The sequence below is a fragment of the Ophidiomyces ophidiicola genome (genome assembly GCF_022830035.1).
Source record: "Ophidiomyces ophidiicola strain CBS 122913 chromosome Unknown scaffold_27, whole genome shotgun sequence".
In the NCBI taxonomy this organism is placed as follows: Eukaryota; Fungi; Ascomycota; class Eurotiomycetes; order Onygenales; family Onygenaceae; genus Ophidiomyces; species Ophidiomyces ophidiicola.
This window is the reverse complement of record NW_026054667.1, coordinates 1-18,974: the sequence shown is the minus strand read 5'-3', so window position 1 is coordinate 18,974 and position 18,974 is coordinate 1. Positions and strand designations below refer to the sequence as shown.

At 47.0% G+C, this 18,974-nt stretch overlaps 6 protein-coding genes across 6 annotated transcripts; 2 read left to right on the top strand and 4 right to left on the bottom strand.

The window, feature by feature from the left end:
• Nucleotides 1-395: 395 nt before the first annotated feature.
• Nucleotides 396-4,386, bottom strand: LOZ57_005372 (uncharacterized protein; the record flags this gene model as incomplete). The annotated part of the gene is made up of 16 exons (XM_049254403.1): nucleotides 396-433; nucleotides 494-891; nucleotides 948-1,072; nucleotides 1,125-1,536; nucleotides 1,591-1,807; nucleotides 1,861-2,135; nucleotides 2,188-2,392; nucleotides 2,448-2,483; nucleotides 2,538-2,675; nucleotides 2,731-2,898; nucleotides 2,966-3,234; nucleotides 3,293-3,641; nucleotides 3,689-3,775; nucleotides 3,823-3,931; nucleotides 3,983-4,147; nucleotides 4,213-4,386. The coding sequence occupies 16 exons, from the start codon at nucleotides 4,384-4,386 to the stop codon at nucleotides 396-398; spliced, it is 3,165 nt and encodes a 1,054-aa protein (XP_049106550.1).
• A 647-nt stretch (nucleotides 4,387-5,033) lies between these two features.
• Nucleotides 5,034-6,382, top strand: LOZ57_005371 (uncharacterized protein; the record flags this gene model as incomplete). The annotated part of the gene is made up of 4 exons (XM_049254402.1): nucleotides 5,034-5,488; nucleotides 5,539-5,616; nucleotides 5,675-6,244; nucleotides 6,292-6,382. The coding sequence occupies 4 exons, from the start codon at nucleotides 5,034-5,036 to the stop codon at nucleotides 6,380-6,382; spliced, it is 1,194 nt and encodes a 397-aa protein (XP_049106549.1).
• Nucleotides 6,383-8,320: 1,938 nt separating this feature from the next.
• On the top strand, nucleotides 8,321-10,435 carry TPO5 (polyamine transporter tpo5; the record flags this gene model as incomplete). The annotated part of the gene is made up of 8 exons (XM_049254401.1): nucleotides 8,321-8,482; nucleotides 8,540-8,940; nucleotides 9,041-9,156; nucleotides 9,214-9,391; nucleotides 9,450-9,764; nucleotides 9,821-10,150; nucleotides 10,203-10,274; nucleotides 10,345-10,435. 8 exons carry the CDS (start codon nucleotides 8,321-8,323, stop codon nucleotides 10,433-10,435), a joined length of 1,665 nt encoding a protein of 554 aa, XP_049106548.1.
• A 548-nt stretch (nucleotides 10,436-10,983) lies between these two features.
• On the bottom strand, nucleotides 10,984-11,733 carry LOZ57_005369 (uncharacterized protein; the record flags this gene model as incomplete). The annotated part of the gene is made up of 1 exon (XM_049254400.1): nucleotides 10,984-11,733. One exon carries the CDS (start codon nucleotides 11,731-11,733, stop codon nucleotides 10,984-10,986), a length of 750 nt encoding a protein of 249 aa, XP_049106547.1.
• A 565-nt stretch (nucleotides 11,734-12,298) lies between these two features.
• On the bottom strand, nucleotides 12,299-15,456 carry LOZ57_005368 (uncharacterized protein; the record flags this gene model as incomplete). Its single annotated transcript, XM_049254399.1, has 2 exons — nucleotides 12,299-15,209; nucleotides 15,308-15,456. 2 exons carry the CDS (start codon nucleotides 15,454-15,456, stop codon nucleotides 12,299-12,301), a joined length of 3,060 nt encoding a protein of 1,019 aa, XP_049106546.1.
• Nucleotides 15,457-15,973: 517 nt separating this feature from the next.
• On the bottom strand, nucleotides 15,974-18,593 carry LOZ57_005367 (uncharacterized protein; the record flags this gene model as incomplete). Its single annotated transcript, XM_049254398.1, has 2 exons — nucleotides 15,974-17,862; nucleotides 17,990-18,593. 2 exons carry the CDS (start codon nucleotides 18,591-18,593, stop codon nucleotides 15,974-15,976), a joined length of 2,493 nt encoding a protein of 830 aa, XP_049106545.1.
• Nucleotides 18,594-18,974: the final 381 nt, after the last annotated feature.

Sequence of the window (18,974 nt, the reverse complement as noted above, 5' to 3'; positions counted from 1 at the left end):
TCCATTCCGAACCCCTTAATTGAGAAGAACTCAACCCCTGCCAGACTGCTAAAAAACGTAGCCCGACTCCTGTCAGTGCCTCCTGACATTCCTACACTAATTTACCTGTGAAGTTTACTTCTAGCAAATCTGAAAGCCTTCCAATTTACTCTACACCGCAGATGCTCTCACACGATTACTGAAAAAGATGTGTCTTCCACAAGCGCGGGAATATCCTTCGTCAAATTCGGATTCTGGATCAACGCCGATTTAGTATCAACAACCTTCATGGATAAAAAGCTCAAATCATTATGGACAAGTTCAGCGACAAGGACTCGAATTATTGCTAGTTTTACAGTCTGAGTTGCATACAAAGTCCATGTCTGACCCAAAATTTTGCCTATCAAAGACTTCCTTTATGCGCCCCTGAAGTCATCAAAGAGCAGTCTCTTCGCTATAATTTGGTTAGAAAGTTTTCCAGTCCTAGGCCCATACGCTTAAAGAGGCTGCTTACTGCAAGGAAAAGATCCCCAGTCACTTCCATCAGGGCTCAGAAAGACTTTAAACACACCTCCCTCCTCTTTATTCTGCATCTCTCCTGCAGGCCCTGGTGCTCTCCTTAGATTTTTCAGTCTTCCAAATACCTTTAACATACTGGCTGCTGCTGTGGTCACAAACGGCTTGCCAAGGCATGCATGCGGACCCCAGCCATGGTGAATGTAATTCTCCTCAGGACGGTCGAGTCTAATCTTTTCTGGTTCTGGGAATTTTGTTGGGTCCGTCCCAGCGCTCACAAAGTTTAGAAATATTGTGTCGCGTTCTTTAAACGGCAAGTTACGGGTACCGTCTTGGATGATTCCACTACTTGCAGCACTCCGGAGAACACCAAATGCTGGAGTAGCGAGTCGGAGCCTAATAAAGCATATTAGCGACGGTGAACTTGCAAATGAATTGCAGAACAATGTTACCCTTCTAGCGCAAATTTCCGCAATTTGTTGAAATCCTCGGGCGAATCTGACTGAGCAGCTTTCTGAATTGATGGCCAGTATGCGTGATACTGGTCAGACATGTAAAGATCGATAAGCTGCGCCCACTGCGGATATATAGTTAGCATTCACAAAATTGTGTAACAGAGTGCTACATACCCCTTGAGCCTGCGTAGCAACAGCCGCGGCCGCCGTTGGAATGAGTATCCAGGCCACCTCATCAGCACTTTTACCAGTTTCTGACAGCCTCTCCACCAATCGAGCTCCGTATTCGCTGAACGCCTTGTTGTTAGCCCGCTCGAAAGCTTGTCTGAGGATAAGAAAGCGGCCACCTTGCACCGCTTTAACAGCCTCAGAGACTCGCTCCCCGAGTAACTTTGAATCCCTACTAGCAACTACACCTCGTTCAAACGATTTGGCCTGATCAACGTCCAAGAAAACGTAAGCGAATAGCCGCGCCAGCGCATCGTACAGTTGCTGCTCTGTGTACGCATCAGAGCCACCACCGGCGCTCTTGAGCGGAATTTGAAAGAAATGACCAGCAAAATTCGCATGAACGAGGTTTCCAATACTGCTAGAATCAGCTGAGATGTCAATGCTACATATGATACATGGAGTTTCTTACTCTTGCACAACATCAACCTGGTAAGAGTTACCAGCTTTTTTGCTATATTCACGGAGGAAACTTGATGTCACTGCCTCATAAAATTTTTGTACCTCTTCCAAATAATTTCTGGGCTCAAAAAGACACTTCTTAACAAATTCTCTTTGCTGTGAGTTTGCTTTAAGATCACCGCTCAGCATGTAATCATGCTGTGTGAGCTGCAAGGTATGTGGGCCCCCTAACAGAAAGATCAGTGGGTTGATATTCTGTTAGCGATACGCACACACTCACAAGGAACCTTAAACTGTGCCTGATCATTTAGCACATCAACCACTCCTTGCCATGTCAAGATTGGAATTGGTGGCCCGATGAAAGATGGTTTATCATAAATGTACTGGCCCGCTCTTCCATATTTAGCAAATACCTCTTGATTCCTCCCTGGTGTCGTAAATGGGAATTGTGCATAGACTGAATTTGGGCGGTACCAGCCGGGGAATGCTCGCATTAAAAGTTTATACATAACTCCACCTTTTGCGGCTTCAAAAGACGAATTTGCAGTGTTGAATCTAGGAAGTGATTAGCGTTGTTCTATGGTGAGCTTCCCGACGGCCATCATACCCAAAACTTGTGAGATTCTCCGGGCTGTAATCGACGGTATAAAAACGATCGCCTCTCACCAATGCTACTGCATCAAACAAAATTGCTGTTGAGATAGTGAACCCGGGACAAAGGCCGGATCCAGGCTTAAAGGGTGTCTTTGCCTCTTCGGTATGGATTCCAGTGTACAGTTCAATATCATCTGGGTGTCCATAAATTGCCTCCACTAAACAGCTGTTAGCATAACATCATAGGGATTATAGGAATCTATTAGAACACACAAGCCTCGGCAATTTCCGGGTCCGAATTCACCTCAACTGACCAAAGAGTAAGCAAGTACGTAGGTATCACTCCAGTTGGCATTCACTCACGAAACGTTTCATGTGGCTTCAATTTGAAAAATGACCTGAACTCATTGAGAGTTGCAAGCCCCCATTGTCGTCCCTGCTCGATTCCAAGTATCTCAACCGCCTTCAAAACAGGAGGTACATTTCGAGCCCCAAATGCCCCTAATGGTACCATTAATTACGGTTGGCCTATCTTACGGGCATACTGTGAACCTACCTGCGACAGCTTCTGTGCTCTTTTGCAGCAGCCCCACAAGATCGGCATCCTTGAATCCCCCATCAGGCTGACGCTTCAACTCTCCAAATTCCCACTTTGAAGGATCCGATGGGAATTTTTTCATCCAATTTCCAATCCCAGAACGGAACTCTGATATCGTAAGTGTGTCTGTATTTGCCCTGGTCAGAGTTGCAACTGATTGTGTTTTGTCTAATGGGTGTATACTACGACTTACTTGGGTCCACTGCGCCAAACACATCGCTAAAGAACCCTTTAGCCCAGGTTTCATCATTGTTGCTTATTGCAGGGTGCCATCGATAAATCATGTTGAATTCCGCACTGACTTGGTTACCAATACCCCTGGGAACTCCAGCAGCATCGAAAATACTAATGGCTTGACGAGGATCCAACCGCCAATCAGAGTCAACAGGATTGTCATTTAAATTCAAAATACTTCTCAGATAATCATTCAGGATCACATTAATATAAAGGCCACATGTGACTCTATTCAGGAATCAATGAGTCAGTGCTTCTTCGGTAGGGGTACGATGTTAGTACTTACAGCCTACCGGTTTGAAACAAGTCATTGTCACGCTTAAGACAAGCCTTTTCATAGTCAGGGCTGCTTGGAGTAATACCGTGTGGTAGGCTAAAACGGCCCCGTTCGTTGATAGTTGATAGCTCGCCCACCACATAGTTGTGGAAACGATTGAATGCGACAAGTAAGGCGCAAACTCCTGGGGGTTGACCTAGAACTCTCTCCTCTGCAAAGACATCCTTCTTGAGCAAACCATCTCTAAAGGCCCGAACACCTTTTTGCTGCTCCTCGTTGTGCCCATAAAGCGGGCCCAGGTCAAGATATGAAGAATTCTTCAAGCGAGTGATGTTTTGGTCGTCCGTTCGAAAAATGTCTAAAGACGTCAATATTTTATATCTATACTAACGTGAGCATCCATACCGTGGATAATGATTGTTGCAAAATGAAAGAGCATGCTTGAAATCTTGCTAGGGTGGTCCTTCGTTGGCCCTTCTCGCTTCATCAACGCTAAGAAAGGTAAGTGTCTATACCTGATATTTGAGTGGCATACATACTATCAAATATGAATGATGGATCAGGAAGCGTAGACTTCTTAGGCCGCTGGGGTGTCACTGTTCTCGCATAATGACTACCGGCAGCCCCAAGGTGTGGGTACATGACATTCTTCGATACAATTAACAAAATTGTGCATAAATACCCAGGAATTCCACTTACATTATTCGAGCCATCGGCAGTCCGGTATTTGAATTCGTCACCCAAATATGAGATTGGTGGGTGCTCTAGAGTATCCCACAATGTGGTAACAAATTGATCAGTAAGTTTGTAACGGAGGTTTGATTCGTTAGGGAGTGATGCCGCCAATTGAACAATATGTTCGATCTAAAGCATAGGAAAGAGAAAGTGTCAGCCTTGCTAGGATCTTCAAGGATGTGAACGTCTCTTACAGTGTATTTGCGGTCATCAATGATACCCCCGGAAACTAGTGTTTTAGCACCCTCCTTTAGAATCTGAAGGTCCGGCCCGATGCGGCCGGTTTGACTGTATATATCCGCCACAGTGCCGCTTAGCACCGAAGCTAGGTGGCCATGAGTACCACTACTGTTTTGATGCACGTCCATGATATCCCAACAACGAGAAGAGAGGCTATCATAAGTAGTTTAGAATGTAAGAAAATCGATATCCAAAAGACAGCAGTGTTTATATAGATCGATTGCATTCTTCTTCCAGGGAAATTTTTTCCATGGTTTCTAGTATTCCATTCTTTCTTGTTTCTCCCCTCCCGGGGCGAGTTATGTAGTTCACCCAAATCGAGTAATCATTCGGACCCAGGAGCAGCGTTGATAATAGTGGCCCAACTTTGATTGGGCATTGGCTGCTATATTTAGGTAAAATTGGGTTATCATCATCGCCTCTCCAAGTGATTGATGGCGATGGTGTGTGTTCAGACCAATAACAAACAACATGTGAAGATGAAAGCCTCCCATGTTCGTTGAGTCCTTGGAGGTTAACAGAGTTTAGTGTTGCGGAGAGTTTGTCTTGAAAAGAACTTCATCATCGAAACTCTTGGCTAAAAGCCAATGGAAACGTCCGATTTTCGTATATACGAAAATGAGATAGAAAAAGCTAGACTCGAAGTAGATACTCGAATTTTCACATGAATCTCGAACTAGCCACCATAGGGGCCCAGATATAAATTCTAAGACAAGCTCTTCCCCAGACTTCCCATCTATATGTAGCCGTTTGGTTGTTTATTTATGCTTAAATAATGCCTGATTCGACGCTGTTTTCGGACCAACCGAATTTTACCACCTCATCAGACGCTCTGCCGTCTTTCATTTCGCCAGTTGGTCTCCTCTGGCATGACTTTAAACTGTTCTTTCGAATTTGGAAAACGATCCCAGGAATAGTTTTGCCGCTATATCCCACACTTTCAGGGGACTTAGACGAACTGTCCTGGACTTTTGGAAACGTGGCTGACGTTCTCTTCCATGTTGTACTCATTGTATCACAGCTTGGATTCCTTCTTTCATTGCCATTGTCCCTATTCTTGCCCTTTAACACCTTTTTGATATTCTTCATTGGCTTCCTATGTTTGAATTATATTATCTGTACGCCGTTCAACGGCAAGCCAGGCGCTATTTACCGAGCATTCCCGGGGTCTGGAATTCAAGCTATAGGAAAAGGGGAGAAATGGATATTTATCAACGGTGTGTCTGTTGGGTATGGACTTGTATCCGGTACATATTCATCACGTACTCACAATTAAATAGAAGACGCTGGCTTCAGAATAATATTCAGCGACTGGCCAATACTTTCAGACGTGAGATTGTCGCTGTTCATAATCCGACGTATGTCTTAAAAGACCATCGATATCTAAGTTAATATCGATCTGACGGGCAATAACAGGAGCGGAATTATTTTTGATTTAATTCAATGTTTGATTGAACGAGATTTCCAATATAATACCGATGACGTTCGCCAGGCATATGCTATGGTGAAAGAAGAACTCACCAAAACCAAAGACCCAAATGACAAAGTGGTTTTGATTGTTCATAGCCAGGGTGGTATTGAAGGCGGCATGATTATTGACTGGCTTCTCTCTGATGTATCGGAGGCCGCTTTGTCAAAACTTGAGGTGTATACCTTTGGCAATGCGGCCAATCATTTCAACAACCCGGTGCGCACAACAACAGTCAACGGCCCGGGGTCGCAGAATCTTTACCGAGCCATTAGGCATATTGAGCATTATGCAAACAGTGGGGATTTCGTCTCCAGGTTTGGTGTGCTGAACTATGCTAGAAAGGATGCAAACCAGAAAGAAAACAGATTTGTGGGCAGGGTTTTTGAACGGCAGGGCGATGGCCATATGTTCTGCCAACACTACCTTGATACCATGTTTATGATGAAGGGGAATGCGGTTGCAGAGCACAACCCTTTCATTGACTCCTATGTCGAAGTTGACTCAGAGAACACTGGGTAAGCTGTCATTCCATATCTTTTGAGAACTCTGCTGATTGGTATAGCCCCGGATATGCGCAGAGAACGGAAGATCGTACGATCAAGTCCATGAGTCGACTCTGGGAATATAGAAATGGAGGAAGCCCTAGGTCTTAATTCCAACTGGGCCTATTAGCACTAGGCGACCCTGAGGCGATTGTTAAAATCCAGAGCCCCGGAGGCGTTGGTGTCTAGCCTAAACGTAGTTTTGGGATGTAGTTAGTTAAGCCATAAAAGTAACTATTCATATAACTACTATGTACTTCTTATTCCTTGCCTGACGGCTCAGCATTGCACTGCATCTCAGGGCTATGTAAAGCCAGTGGTTGTCGGCAACATACGGGGTAAGCACTAGGTAGCTAATTAGTTAGTTAATTAGTTCACTAGCTAGTTAGTTGACGAGTTCAAGGATACTGAATAAAAGGTGACACACCTTCAGCTGTTTTGAGCGCCCTGGTGGCTTGCTTCCCAAGGCTGCGTCGTCACACAAAGCCGGCGTCATCATCGCCCTCGCTTCGAACGTGCGAAGTGAGAATCCCGTGACTCCTGTCCAACTTCCCCCTGCAACAAACGGCTTCACCGCTACGTTCATCGACCGCGCGGCCTTGGAGCAGCTGAGAAGTGATCATGGCACACCCTTTCACCCTGTGTGGCCAGGGCCGCAGAGGTCTGAGCCCTGCCGCTCTGAATATTCCGTCGGCCTTCTCTGCTTCGCTTCCGCCAGAACGGTTCCCAGCCGTCGAGCCGATAACTATATGCACGATGCCGCATGATATGCTCTGCCTTTGTCTGCCCGCATGGGTTGCGACTTTTGTGTACGTCGTATGTACGGAGTAGTCAACAACAAACCTAGTTGGTTACCCTTGTCTCGGTCCAGTCAGCGGCTTTTGCAATAATGTTGACCACTGTCCTTGCCTCCACCTTGGTTATCCAATAATAAGTGCTAAAGCAACTTGACTTGCGCCTGCAGCAGTTCCGATTTTGCGATTGTTGTTAAACTTTCCGGCAGACTGTGGTGGTGCTATCACTTAACTACAACTAGCGATACAAGACACGGGATACTAGTTACATGAAAGTAGCAAGATTCGCATGTGCGACGCCTATGTCGACCGTCCGAAGTACTTGATTGCCGTGAATTTTAATCGACGCCCACATTAGAATACAGCCAAGGCAGAGGTTGACTCGTGCTGTTCGTGGTCGAGCAGATTTATTCATATAAGGTCAGGGTGTGCACGAACTCTTGTGAATTGGGGTAGTTATTCGTCTGCGGCTCGCAATAGTGGATAGAGGGAATATCGTACTCCGTATTCCACAGGTTTTTAAAATACTAATCTGTGCTTCGTGGGAAGCCTCTATCTCCACGTCTCAATTTCGCGACAGTCTTTGAAACATCCGAGCCCGGGCCACGTGGCTTATTGCCTTGACGCCTCGACCTCAAGCTGAGTGCTACTAACTACCCAGGTGCGACCTCAATCGCCGCCCAAGCCCAAGGCAACAATGTGATTCCCCAATAATAATGATCTGGTGTCAAGTTGCTTGGCTGCGGTTCAGTTGCAGAGGCCTGCACCCTTGTCACCAATAATAATAAGCCCCAGGAAACTTCGCAGTGCCAACGCCAATGCCCGGTTTTGTGAGGTTCTTGGGAGCGTGGACCATGCTTAGCGCTAACCTTGGCTGTTGTTTTCTCTCACTTGGGTTGCGACTGTGAGCTTCAATCAGATCTCCGCTTGCTGCTGCCGCATTTGCGGAAAGCAAAAGCGAGCAGCCGGACTTAGTTATGTCTGAAACTTGAGAATGCTTTGTTCTTGCAGACCGCAGGCCTCAAGCTAATGTTACTCCGCTCCTTGTCGTTCCCTGGGGTGTTCTGCCGAATGATCACCACAGCATTGACCTAACTCTATATTCAGGTAAGGCTTCAAGAGTGTCTGCTGGAAACCGTTGTATTATTTCCTTTGTTTTTCTCTTGCTACTCTCTATAATAGTGCCACCATTTCTCTGGTCGGCCATTCCCCTCAACCCTTGACACCCCAATGTATACGTGAAACAAGCAGCAAAATGGGCCTAACCTCGGTTTCCCAAAAGTTCTCAAGGTCCGATCGAGAATCCAACGGATTCAACGGTACTATACCCCGGGAAACCGGTAGTGCAGGTACTGCCGCAATGGCTACAATCCAGGATGACGATGATCGTTTGCTAGCCAGAATTGGCTATAAGCAGGTGAGATCTCATGGAAGCAGCTTCTCAAGCCGGTGGACACGCTCATAGTACCATTAGGAAATGAGACGTGAGTTTTCGAAATGGTCCACAGTATCTTATGCAATTTCCATTCTCGGTGTTTTGGGCTCAGTGCCAGCAACTTTTGGGCCACCCCTGGCTGCTGGAGGCCCTGCGACAGCGGTATGGTGCTGGTTCATTGGGTCATTTATGGCCATGTGCATTGCAAGTTCCGTTGCTGAGCTTGTATCAGCATATCCAACTGCAGGAGGAATGTATTTTGTGACAAAACATGTCGTCCCTGAAAATCAAGTCGCAATATTTTCATGGATTCAAGGCTGGTGTAATCTGCTTGGACAGACCGCCGGCGTCTCCAGTGTTGCATATACGGTGAGCCAGATGCTTCTGGCTTGTGCAAGCATGAATTCGAACTTCGATGGAGACAAGTATTCTTTTTCGCCGTGAGTTGCCGAGTTCCAAGCACGTCTATTACCCGATTTCTCGCTCCAGAACATTTATCGCCACATACACTCGGGTATGGCATTGCTAATATTATAATAGAACTGCTTTACAGACAGTCCTTCTGGCAATTGCTATGTTGTGCATCATGGGAGTTATTTGCTCTTTAACCACAAAGAGCTTGCACAGGATTATTCTTTGGTTCGCCCCAATTAATAGTATGTTTTTTTGCCTATGACTTCATAGTGAGCTCCTATCCTCAACATCCATACTAGTTCTGGCATCCATTGGAATCTGCATTGCGCTTCTGGTACTTACGCCAAACAAGCAACCAGCAACATGGGTTTTTACACATGTAACGGATGGCTCCGGATGGCAGTCGAAAGGGTTTTCATTCCTTCTTGGATTCATATCCGTGGCTTGGACAATGACAGACTATGATGGAACAACGCAGTAAATACTTACTACGAAAGTCTTTATTTTTCTTTGGTACTAATAGTGAGCACCATAGTATGTCAGAAGAGACACACGATGCTGCTATTAGAGGCCCTGTCGCGATTCAAACAGCTGTCTTAGTGTCCGGTGTATTTGGATGGATGCTCACCGTGACAATGTGCTTCTGCTTAACAGACTTAGAGGCAATTTTGAACAGCCCCACGGGGCTTCCTGCGGCCCAGATTTTTCTCAACGCGGGTGGGCGCACTGGTGGCACCATAATGTTTGCGTTTAGCATACTTGTGCAATTCTTTACCGGATGCTCAGCTATGCTTGCAGATACTCGAATGGCGTACGCTTTTGCGCGTGACGACGCACTTCCCTTTTCGAAGTAACTGGCAGCCCCCATCACTCTTCTTGCAGACTGAATGGCTAATTTACATATAGGTTTTTTTCTCGAGTAAACAAGTACACACTGACGCCTGTCAACGCCGTGTGGTTTGTGGTTTTCTTCAGTATCTGCCTCAACCTGATTGCGATTGGCTCAACACAAACTGCAACGGCAATTTTTAACATCACAGCTCCAGCATTGGATTTATCATATATTGGCGTTATTTTGGCGCACCAAATATATAAAAATCAAGTTCGCTTCATCGAGGGCCCATTCACACTGGGTAAATGGGGAACACCTATTAATATCATTGCCATTGTGTGGGTATTATTTATTAGTGTGGTTCTCTTCTTCCCACCACAAAAACCAATCACCCCGCAGAATATGTATGTTCCCTGCTTGAAATTGTTTAGTGGTGGATATTAATACCACATTTAGGAATTACGCCATATGTGTCGCAGCATTTATTGCGCTCTTTGCAATGTCGTGGTGGTGGCTATCTGCCAGAAGGTATATACCTATACTCCAGCCAAATACAGGATTCTCCAGCTGGATCTTATACTGAATTGTCCATCTCTAGAAAGTATACTGGCCCACGTACCAAAGATCTATTACAAGAGGTTTCCAGCGAGGATCTTGACTCTTCATGTCACGACACCCCCCATGCATAAACATATATACGAGGTAAAAGTCAACCTTAGCTAACGTCTTCTTTTCTTTGCAATCTTGGATCTACCATGATATATCGTGTTCTAGTTCACTCTCCTTAAAGATTTCAAAAGGAGCATCCAGACTGCACTGGATAGTTAGATAATATATATTTATGAAAGACAATGGCTTGTATCTAATGCCGATAGTATTAGGGTGGCCAATGCACATTTGACACACTGTGTTGTACTCATAAATATAATTAGCATTAGTACATCGCTGATTTAGATAGACACTATAGGAGCTGTTCCTGTTTTACATCTAGGACCTATTGGCTTGTAGGCCAGGGGACAATAAAAATGAAGAATGAGAATTATTAGGCAACCTACCCACCCAAGTGTATAAAATACAATAGTGTAAAAACTCAGTAAACAAATAAGCCAATGAATATAAAGAATAAGTCATAATCCAAGCAACAACAGCAAAATGCCAAATTTAATATTGTACCCTGCCCGAAATATCCACTGCCTACTCATTTAAGAACCCCTTTCAGAAAGATGCCGAAGACAGTTTACTCAACAACAATCGATACTGCAAGCCAAATGGGCCGGGCCGTTGTTCCGCGGCTAGCGTCCCACCCAATTTTGGCCAGTGCTCGGTCAACCTTGGCCTTCATGGAATCACTATTTCCCTTTTCGCCAACCCAGAATTCGGAACCTTTCAACCAGACGCCGTCTCCTGATTCGAGACACTCCGTGATTCCACGGCTCTTTACTTTCTTTCCGTCAGGACCCTTCTGGGGGCACAGTTGTTCAATCAGCTCTTTGATTGTTAGGGTCGGGGAAGTACAAAAAGAGCGAAAATTAATTGATCGGCCGGGATGATCCCATGGCGGGAAGTTGGACTCAAAGACGTGAATGGTTGTATGGGACGATGGAAAAATATAACCCTGGCCTGAGGGGAGTACTAGCGGTGTATCGGTGGTTGTCGGAATATAGGCGCCTGGAGGAAGAGGGGGGGCAGTACTTGGAGCTGGCGTAGGAGCAGGAGTTGGATCTGGCGCTTCCGGTGGCGGTGGAGGTGGAGATGCAGCATGGTAGGGCGGCGGAACAATACCAGGAGGTGCCTGCCAGGGCTGCCAACCAGGAATAGCACCAAGATCTGGTTGAGGAAGAACTGGGGTGACTTGCGGCGGCTGGGCGGGGACTAGGATATATCTTTGAGGTATACCATGCTGCTGGCCACTCCTGGCAAGAAAATCCGGTGGCATACCGTCAAATGGGACACTCCCATCAACGGTGATATACCGTAATTCGGCCATAGTCGATGCGGGTTATGGTAAGGAGTAAGGGGGGAAACAAGGGTATTAAAACGCAAGGCAAGGATCTGCAGTTAGAATATGGATTGTGCTGCTGGTGGGTTTGTGTAGGATGCAGCTGTACGTGGAAGTAAAAAGGGAAGAAGGAGATTTTGCAAAAGCAGAGCTCTGTTGGTATCTATATACCATGGTCGTGACTGAAAAGCCAGCACTTGAAAGTAGCCTACTGTGACTACACAAACAGTCACCGGAGATTCCTCTATAATGTCGTGAATATCCCGCCCTGAGCAACATGCAACAATAATACATGCTCAAACAAATATGGATGAGGCTTTGTTTCACAACACCAAACAAGGGTGACAATGCTAGCAGGATGGCAAACGCCGTAACTCCCAGCAAAAATACCTGCCATTTCAGATAGGATATTGGATGAAGAAGGGAAGGTATAATAATACAGCCCATAAGGCGTCATAAACACATGGGCATGGCAAATATCATTCATAGATTTGGTACATTCTTTCACGGCCATCGAGGATTGATGACAAAGGAGCAAGGCACCTCGTCACACTCAGGAAACAACAGCAAGGCAGTCGTAAATTTTTCTCTTCACTGATAAAAAGGTCCCTTCATTATGTCGTAATGTCTTTGGGTTTACTGGAGAAGGGCGTGCCGAAGCTTCAATCTCGATCCGCCCGGCGCCAAACTTTCTCACAACAACGAAACCATCAATAAGCAACGTACCCTCGCCACGGAACTCGGCAGAGTGTCCTGCCGTTTGCATCAATTTGCGAAGGTCTGCTAGCCTAAGGTCGCCAACGTGAAGTGGCCTGGATACTTCCCGTGTAGCAGCAGCGAGGTTTGGTGGCAGAACATCGAGCAGTGGGAATATTTCTTTCTTGATAAGTGCTTCATTAGCTCGGCTTTCAACCACCGTCTGTGACTGTTCCTCAGAATCTTTCTGCAGCATGACTTTCTTCTTCGAAGGTTCATCGGTGTCCTCGGCCTCGGCCTCGGCAAGGGCATCAGGAGCCCTCAAATTGGCGGTAAGCGCTACGACTCCCAAAGTCCGAACGTTCTGCCAGTTCAGACGACGAACTAAGGCGCGGCTAAGTTTCACCATCCACGCATTTGTGTCCACGCTAGCGTCTACGGTATCTCCCAGCCGCGGAGTAAAAATGCTGATAGCAGATTCGGATTTAGTGATATCCAACCCGGCATTGGTGGCTAACAAATTTCGGCATTCCGTGGCGAGCGCAAGAGTTTCATCTTTCATACCGCCGACTAGTATCAGTTTGCGAGGCTGGATTAAGGGTATCAACATCTCCAAGCTACGCTTGTCATGAAGCCCCGCAAAGTCAACGTAGGCAATACGAGCATTCATGTTTATCGTTGAATGAGCTAGCGTTACCTTGGATGGTCCAGAGACATCCTGACTCTCGGGTTCTTCGTCAGAAGTATCAGAGTCGTCTACGCCGTTGAGATTCAAGTCGTTCGGTAGAGTAACATCGGTTTGTTGGTTTCTTGGGCCCTGGAGGTGCTGCTTTTTGTTCGGACTGGACTTTTCACCGGTTCTAGCCTCACCCCACCGTCGTTTCTGGCCAGGAGCAGATTGTATGTGGCGATCAGGGCCACGCTGTACCTGCATCTGTGCCTCTTCACGCTCTTCAGCCCTCAAATACTCTTCGGGTCGTATGAACTCGCCGTATTGGTCCCCTCGTTTTTTAGGAGCCACGTAGGGAAACATTCTTTCTCTACCTCTCTTCCCGCGCACGTCATAATCATACACGTTTCTTCGTCGGAGAAGAATATTCACGCCCAAGTCAGCATCGGTTAATGCTAGTTTGTTTCGATTAGAGTGGGCAAGAGAAGTTGAAAAATTCAACACTTTGCCTTGTTGTTCCGATTCAGAGTCCTCGGAGGATGTTGAGCTGGATGCATCGTCTAATGCGTCGGGTGCTTCCTCCAGATCAGTTTTCCCTCTGCCCTGGGCAGTATTTTGGAGTTGCCTTTGAGTGGCTAAGTACTGTTGATAGACAGGCAGCTCATTCGAGGCTAAAGGACCCTTCTGAACATCGACAATAGTCAGTTCCCTTCCACCACTGTGTACCTGCTCTAGAAGCTCCCCGTCGGCTGTCTTTTCGAGAGCAACGCCGTCTTTCCGCTCCCCAAACCATCTCCAGATGGTTCGAGCAAGGCTTTCTCCAGCCGTTTCAGACAAGCCATCAGCTGTGCTGCTCGAACACTCAGTCAGAATTATGAGATTTTCAGGCCCCTGTGCTATACGCCGCAGCGCATCTTTGCTCAGCCCCCAGTCGAAGGAACTATCTGAGGCGAGAATCACTTTCGGGCCGCTTGAGTCCAAAATGGTATCCAGCTTTGCTTTTCTCTCGATGATTTTCAAATGTTTAAATGTGAAAGGCCCAAGTCCTTTGTGTGCCGCTTGCCCCTCTTTATCTGCCGCTTGGCCGTGGGCCCCCTTTTGTTGTTGCCCGTTCGAAAGCTTTCCGGGAGCATCACCGGCATCGCCACCTTCGAATTCACGAACGATACTTTCATCCATCCACTCCAGCATACTACGAGCGAGCCTCATAGTGCCATGAACCTTCTTTCCTGCCAAATGTAATGTAGCCTTCTTCAAGGAATTCTCTTCATCTCCACTGCTGACTGCCTCTCGCCACGCATGTTCGAGCACATAGGCCAATTCGAGAACCCGAGCACTGGTATCCGTCGGTATTAGAACAGTTCCATTCTTTGCAACACAGCTTCGAATCATATCCAGCAATAGCTCGTCCCGCTTTTTTCTACCTCCAGCAAGCGCAAACTTATCACCACCATTCGCGCTGCAAACCAAGGCTGTGGGTTTCCGGAGCTGTTCGATAACTTCCGTCCTATTTGAGCCCGAAGTTCCAAACCAAGCAGCACCGGCGATCACATTTTCTCTGGCTTGGTTCCAGTCAACAGCGTACACGATGGATTCCATTCCATGTTGAATGTGCCAAATTGTGCCGCCCACAGTATGCCCGGCATTATACGCAGTGACTGTCAGGCCCGCGAGGGGAGGTGAGAAGGGCGACGGTATAGGTTGGTGTGGCTGTGAGTATTTTAAAGGATTTATACGCGAAAAGTAGCGAGCGATGTCTTCGGAAGTAGGAGTAGGAAGTAAGATTCGGTCAGAACCGGTAGGATCCGAGGTTGTGCTCTCGGGTTGAACAGTTTTGGGATCTGATGAGCTGGATGATGTTGTGGATTCGGCTCCATTTTCTTTCGGTATCGAAGTCGTCGTGGGCAGAAACGTCGATGCTAAAGGCGCGCATGCGTAGAGATCTTGAAGAAGACTTCGGCCAAATGCAATCACAGGAGTCGTCGCATAGACAGGAATCTGGGTGAATAGAGGAAATGTTTTGCAACAGTAGACAAAAGCGCCAATGTGAGATGGTGTCGCGTGAGTCAGGAGAATTAGTGAGAGTGTGGGAATATGCCTGAAACGCGGAGATGAAGTTAGTTTATTACAACTAGGTGTAGAGTGTGTTCGCAATGACTCAGTGGAAAGGGTTCTGGCAGATTGAGAACTGCTTACTTTTCAAGTTCTTTAAGAGAGGTGGTGTCAAAAGTCTCGTTCCAGCCAACATCGATCAGGATCTTCACGCCTCCATCAAGCTCAATAATCGACTGCGACGCTTTAGATTGCGAATACTGCGCGCCAAGCAGTGGGGTGAATGTAAACATGGCTGAGACTCTGAACGAACAGCGTTCTCCGCAAGTTGTCTACTCAGCTGAATATTCGCGAAACCGCTGCCTGCAAGGGAGAATTTGGGCTGATGTTCTATGATCAAATCATTCAAGACACCGGCAAGAGGAAGGTAGGAAGATGTCCATAGCTTGAGCTGCAAGAAAGAAAGAGAAATATATATTATATTGAAGCAAATTTATAAGACCGCCATGAATGCGAGTTTTCAATAGCTTCAATGCCGCCGCCGCCAACAATGCGAATTGGCTGATGAGAAGCTGCGCGGAAGGGGTTTATCCGGCTGCCGGTGATTAGATAAGCCGTTTAGTCAGATAATCGATCTGATAACGACGATAAGATAAGATTGCGGTTGAGCCTCACCCCTGACTCCTGACCTTTCGAATAACAAACATGCTGTGGTAGTATACTACAGAAGAACGCTGCCAAAGAAGAATATGAAACATATATATTGTTTAAAGAGTTTACTGAACTCGAGTGAAGCTTCTTTGCTTTTTGCTACTTCTTCTTACCGTCCTTCTTTGGCGGTGCTTTACTTCCCTTCCCCGACGTTTTAGAAGAGACCTTGGTCCCCTTGTTCGATTTGGCTACGCCTCCTTTTGGAACAGCTTCACCACTTTCTCCCTCTCCTTCAGTCCCATTAGCTTCCTCTCCCTTTGCTTTAGCACCACGGGCATTCTTAGCCGTTGTTTTCGCTTTCGGCGCCGCGGCCATTGTCTTTTTGGGTGCAGCCTTAGCAGCCTTTGCTTTAGGCTCCGGACCAGCATCCTGTACGCTTGGTTCTTCAGGTCGTTCCGCTTGAGCTGTTTTCATAGGCGCATTTGCCGCTGCTTCTGCCGCTGCCGCGGCTCTGGCGGCTGCGCGAGTGATTCGGGTCGGCGCTGTCGCTACTGTCTTTGGCGCACGTCTTCCTTTCTTTGGCGCGGCAGTTGCGTTAGGTTCCTGTATAATAGGCGGAGCAGTGCCGTTATGCAATCCCTCTTGGCCTTGACTAGGTCCTGCCGACAGCGTGCTTTGTGGAGGCCCACTCGGTTCCCCGACTCTTTTTGCCGCCGTATTTGCAGGCGTCATGGCCTTAGGTTCAGCACCTTCGGTCCGAGGCTGACCATTAATATCTCCAGCCGGTAATTCCACCGCAGGCGCAGCTACTGTACTTGGAGCTTCTGCTGCGAGCGCAGTATTTGGCGGTTTAGGCTTTCGGCCCGGCGGGGGGCCTCGTCTAGTGTTTGCCCTGCGTCGAGGAGCACCGCGATCCGCAGTAGATGTGATCGAGTGATTGGCTGCCGGCACTGCCGGAAACTCTCCATGCACAGATTGGGTTTCTGGCTTTACCTCGCTTCTTGCTTCTGGTAAATCGCCGACATTTTCGATTATAGTCTGCAAAGGAACTGCTGTATCAGCAGCAGGTACCCGCGTTTGTGTTGTTGCAGCTCCCAATGGCCTATTTCCTCTTCCTCGCGGAGGTCCTATTCTGATCCTCGCTCTCCGGCGCGGCGCGTCGCTGTGACCGGAGGTGCCCGTAGGTGCTGGGATCAGATAGTTCTCCGCAACTTCAATGGACGGGATCGGCACGTCTCTATTAGGTAAGGTTGGATATACATTCGTTCGGGCAGGCGGGGGCTCCTCGGCTGGAGATTCTGCGAGTATGCTGGGTGGAGGACGGGGGGGTATTATGATATTTCTTCTCCCAGGCCTAGTCACGCAAGGATAGGGGAGGAGTGTTAGTGCAGTGTGCAGTCTTCTTATATCAGGCCGCAGGCTCTGCCGTCCCGCCCACGTCCTCATCCTTCTAAACCTCGGCACTCTCGGAAACGCGGCCAGCAATGAATTCTTTCCGATCCTTTTCAGTCCATGAATCGGTGAGATCGGGCGCGGAGGCGGAGGGCTGGACTGCTCTCGACCGGTTAGTTCGTCGGAATCATAGTCAAAACCGCGATTGGTTCGGGGCTGGCGAAGCTCAGAATCGTCATTTTGTCCATTTGTAGCTGCGTTTATTATAGGCCGTTCTTGAACTCCTGGTTGCCACCTTTGCTCTATTGGCGAACAGGGCTCGTCGGCCACCGTCCCGCTTTTCCCACTCGGTTGTCTTGAGGGACTTTGAGCTTCCGTCGAAATCAAGCTCACAGATGACGAGTAAGATATACGTTGATCATGCTGTATTAATAGTGTATCTGATAGCCTTCGCACAGCTTCTTCAGCAATTTCTATCGTGCTCTGTGGGTCTCGTGCACCTCGTGTCTCGTTGTGTCCTTCTTCATTTGGATTTTTTATCGAGTGCTCTCCCTGAGCTGCAATACTTCTTTGCAATTCCTCCTCGAGCCTACTATGCTCAAGGTCTCTTTCTTGAGCTAACTCGATACCCTCGAGAAGAATATGAAGGCCACGATCTGGGAAAAAAAATTAATATAACGTTCACTCCATCAATATTGCATTGCAAGATATTGCCCATCCCAATTCAAAACGTAAGAGCTCAAAACGTCAAATAATTCCATAAAGCAGAAAGAAGATACTCACTTTCATCCACGTCATCCCTTAATTCTTGCTCACACTCCCCATTCGGCGTCAAGGGGCTAACCGGTGGACGCGGAGTACTCTCCACGTTATCATCCCCCACCTGCTCATCTTTCTCTGCTTCCCTACCCTTATTCACCTGCTCCACATCGCCCCTCCAACCCATACCCCCCTCAACCTCACCACCCCCATCGATGGGCAACGCCTGGTCCGCAACAAGCGCTTCCGCCACCATTTTCGAACCCCCACCTTCCCCCGGCTCACATTTCAGCACCACCGTCGTGCCGGGATTAATCTCCACGCCATCCCTCTCCGCCATGCGTTGGATTTCCTCATACAGCTCGGGATTGTGAATCGGCGGCTCCTGCCCGGGCTCGGTGACCGGCATCTCGAGCTCGAAATAGTGGCGCTGGCGCTTCGGCCGATTCCCGTCGTCCTGGTCTGCGCCGGCGCCGCCCTTTCTTTTAAGGCCATTATTATTAGTATTATTAGCTGCGGTATCCGCGTCAGATGATGGTAGATCATCGCTTGTATATTCCGGAGACTGGCCTTCGTCTCCGGAATAGGAGACTATTTCCATATGTACAAGCTCACGCTGGCCCGCCATTATGGAGGGTTACTTTTTGCTTATGTTTTAATGCTTCCCTGGCTGGTTACTTCTAGAAGGTGTCAGCACCGAGCAGCAGGTTCTTTGGAAAAGCAGACCTCACATTTCGAAGATAATTTAACTTGTTTAAGCGGAGCAGCGGCTACTATACCACAGAACTCCAGCAATAAAAAAAAAAAAAAAAAAAAAAAAAAAAAAAAAAAAAAAAAAAAAAAAAAAAAAAAAAAAAAAAAAAAAAAAAAAAAAAAAAAAAGAAAAAAAAAAAAAAAAAAAAAAAAAAAAAAAAAAAAAAAAAAAAAAAAAAAAAAAAAAAAAAAAAAAAAAAAAAAAAAAAAAAAAAAAAAAAAAAAAAAAAAAAAAAAAAAAAAAAAAAAAAAAAAA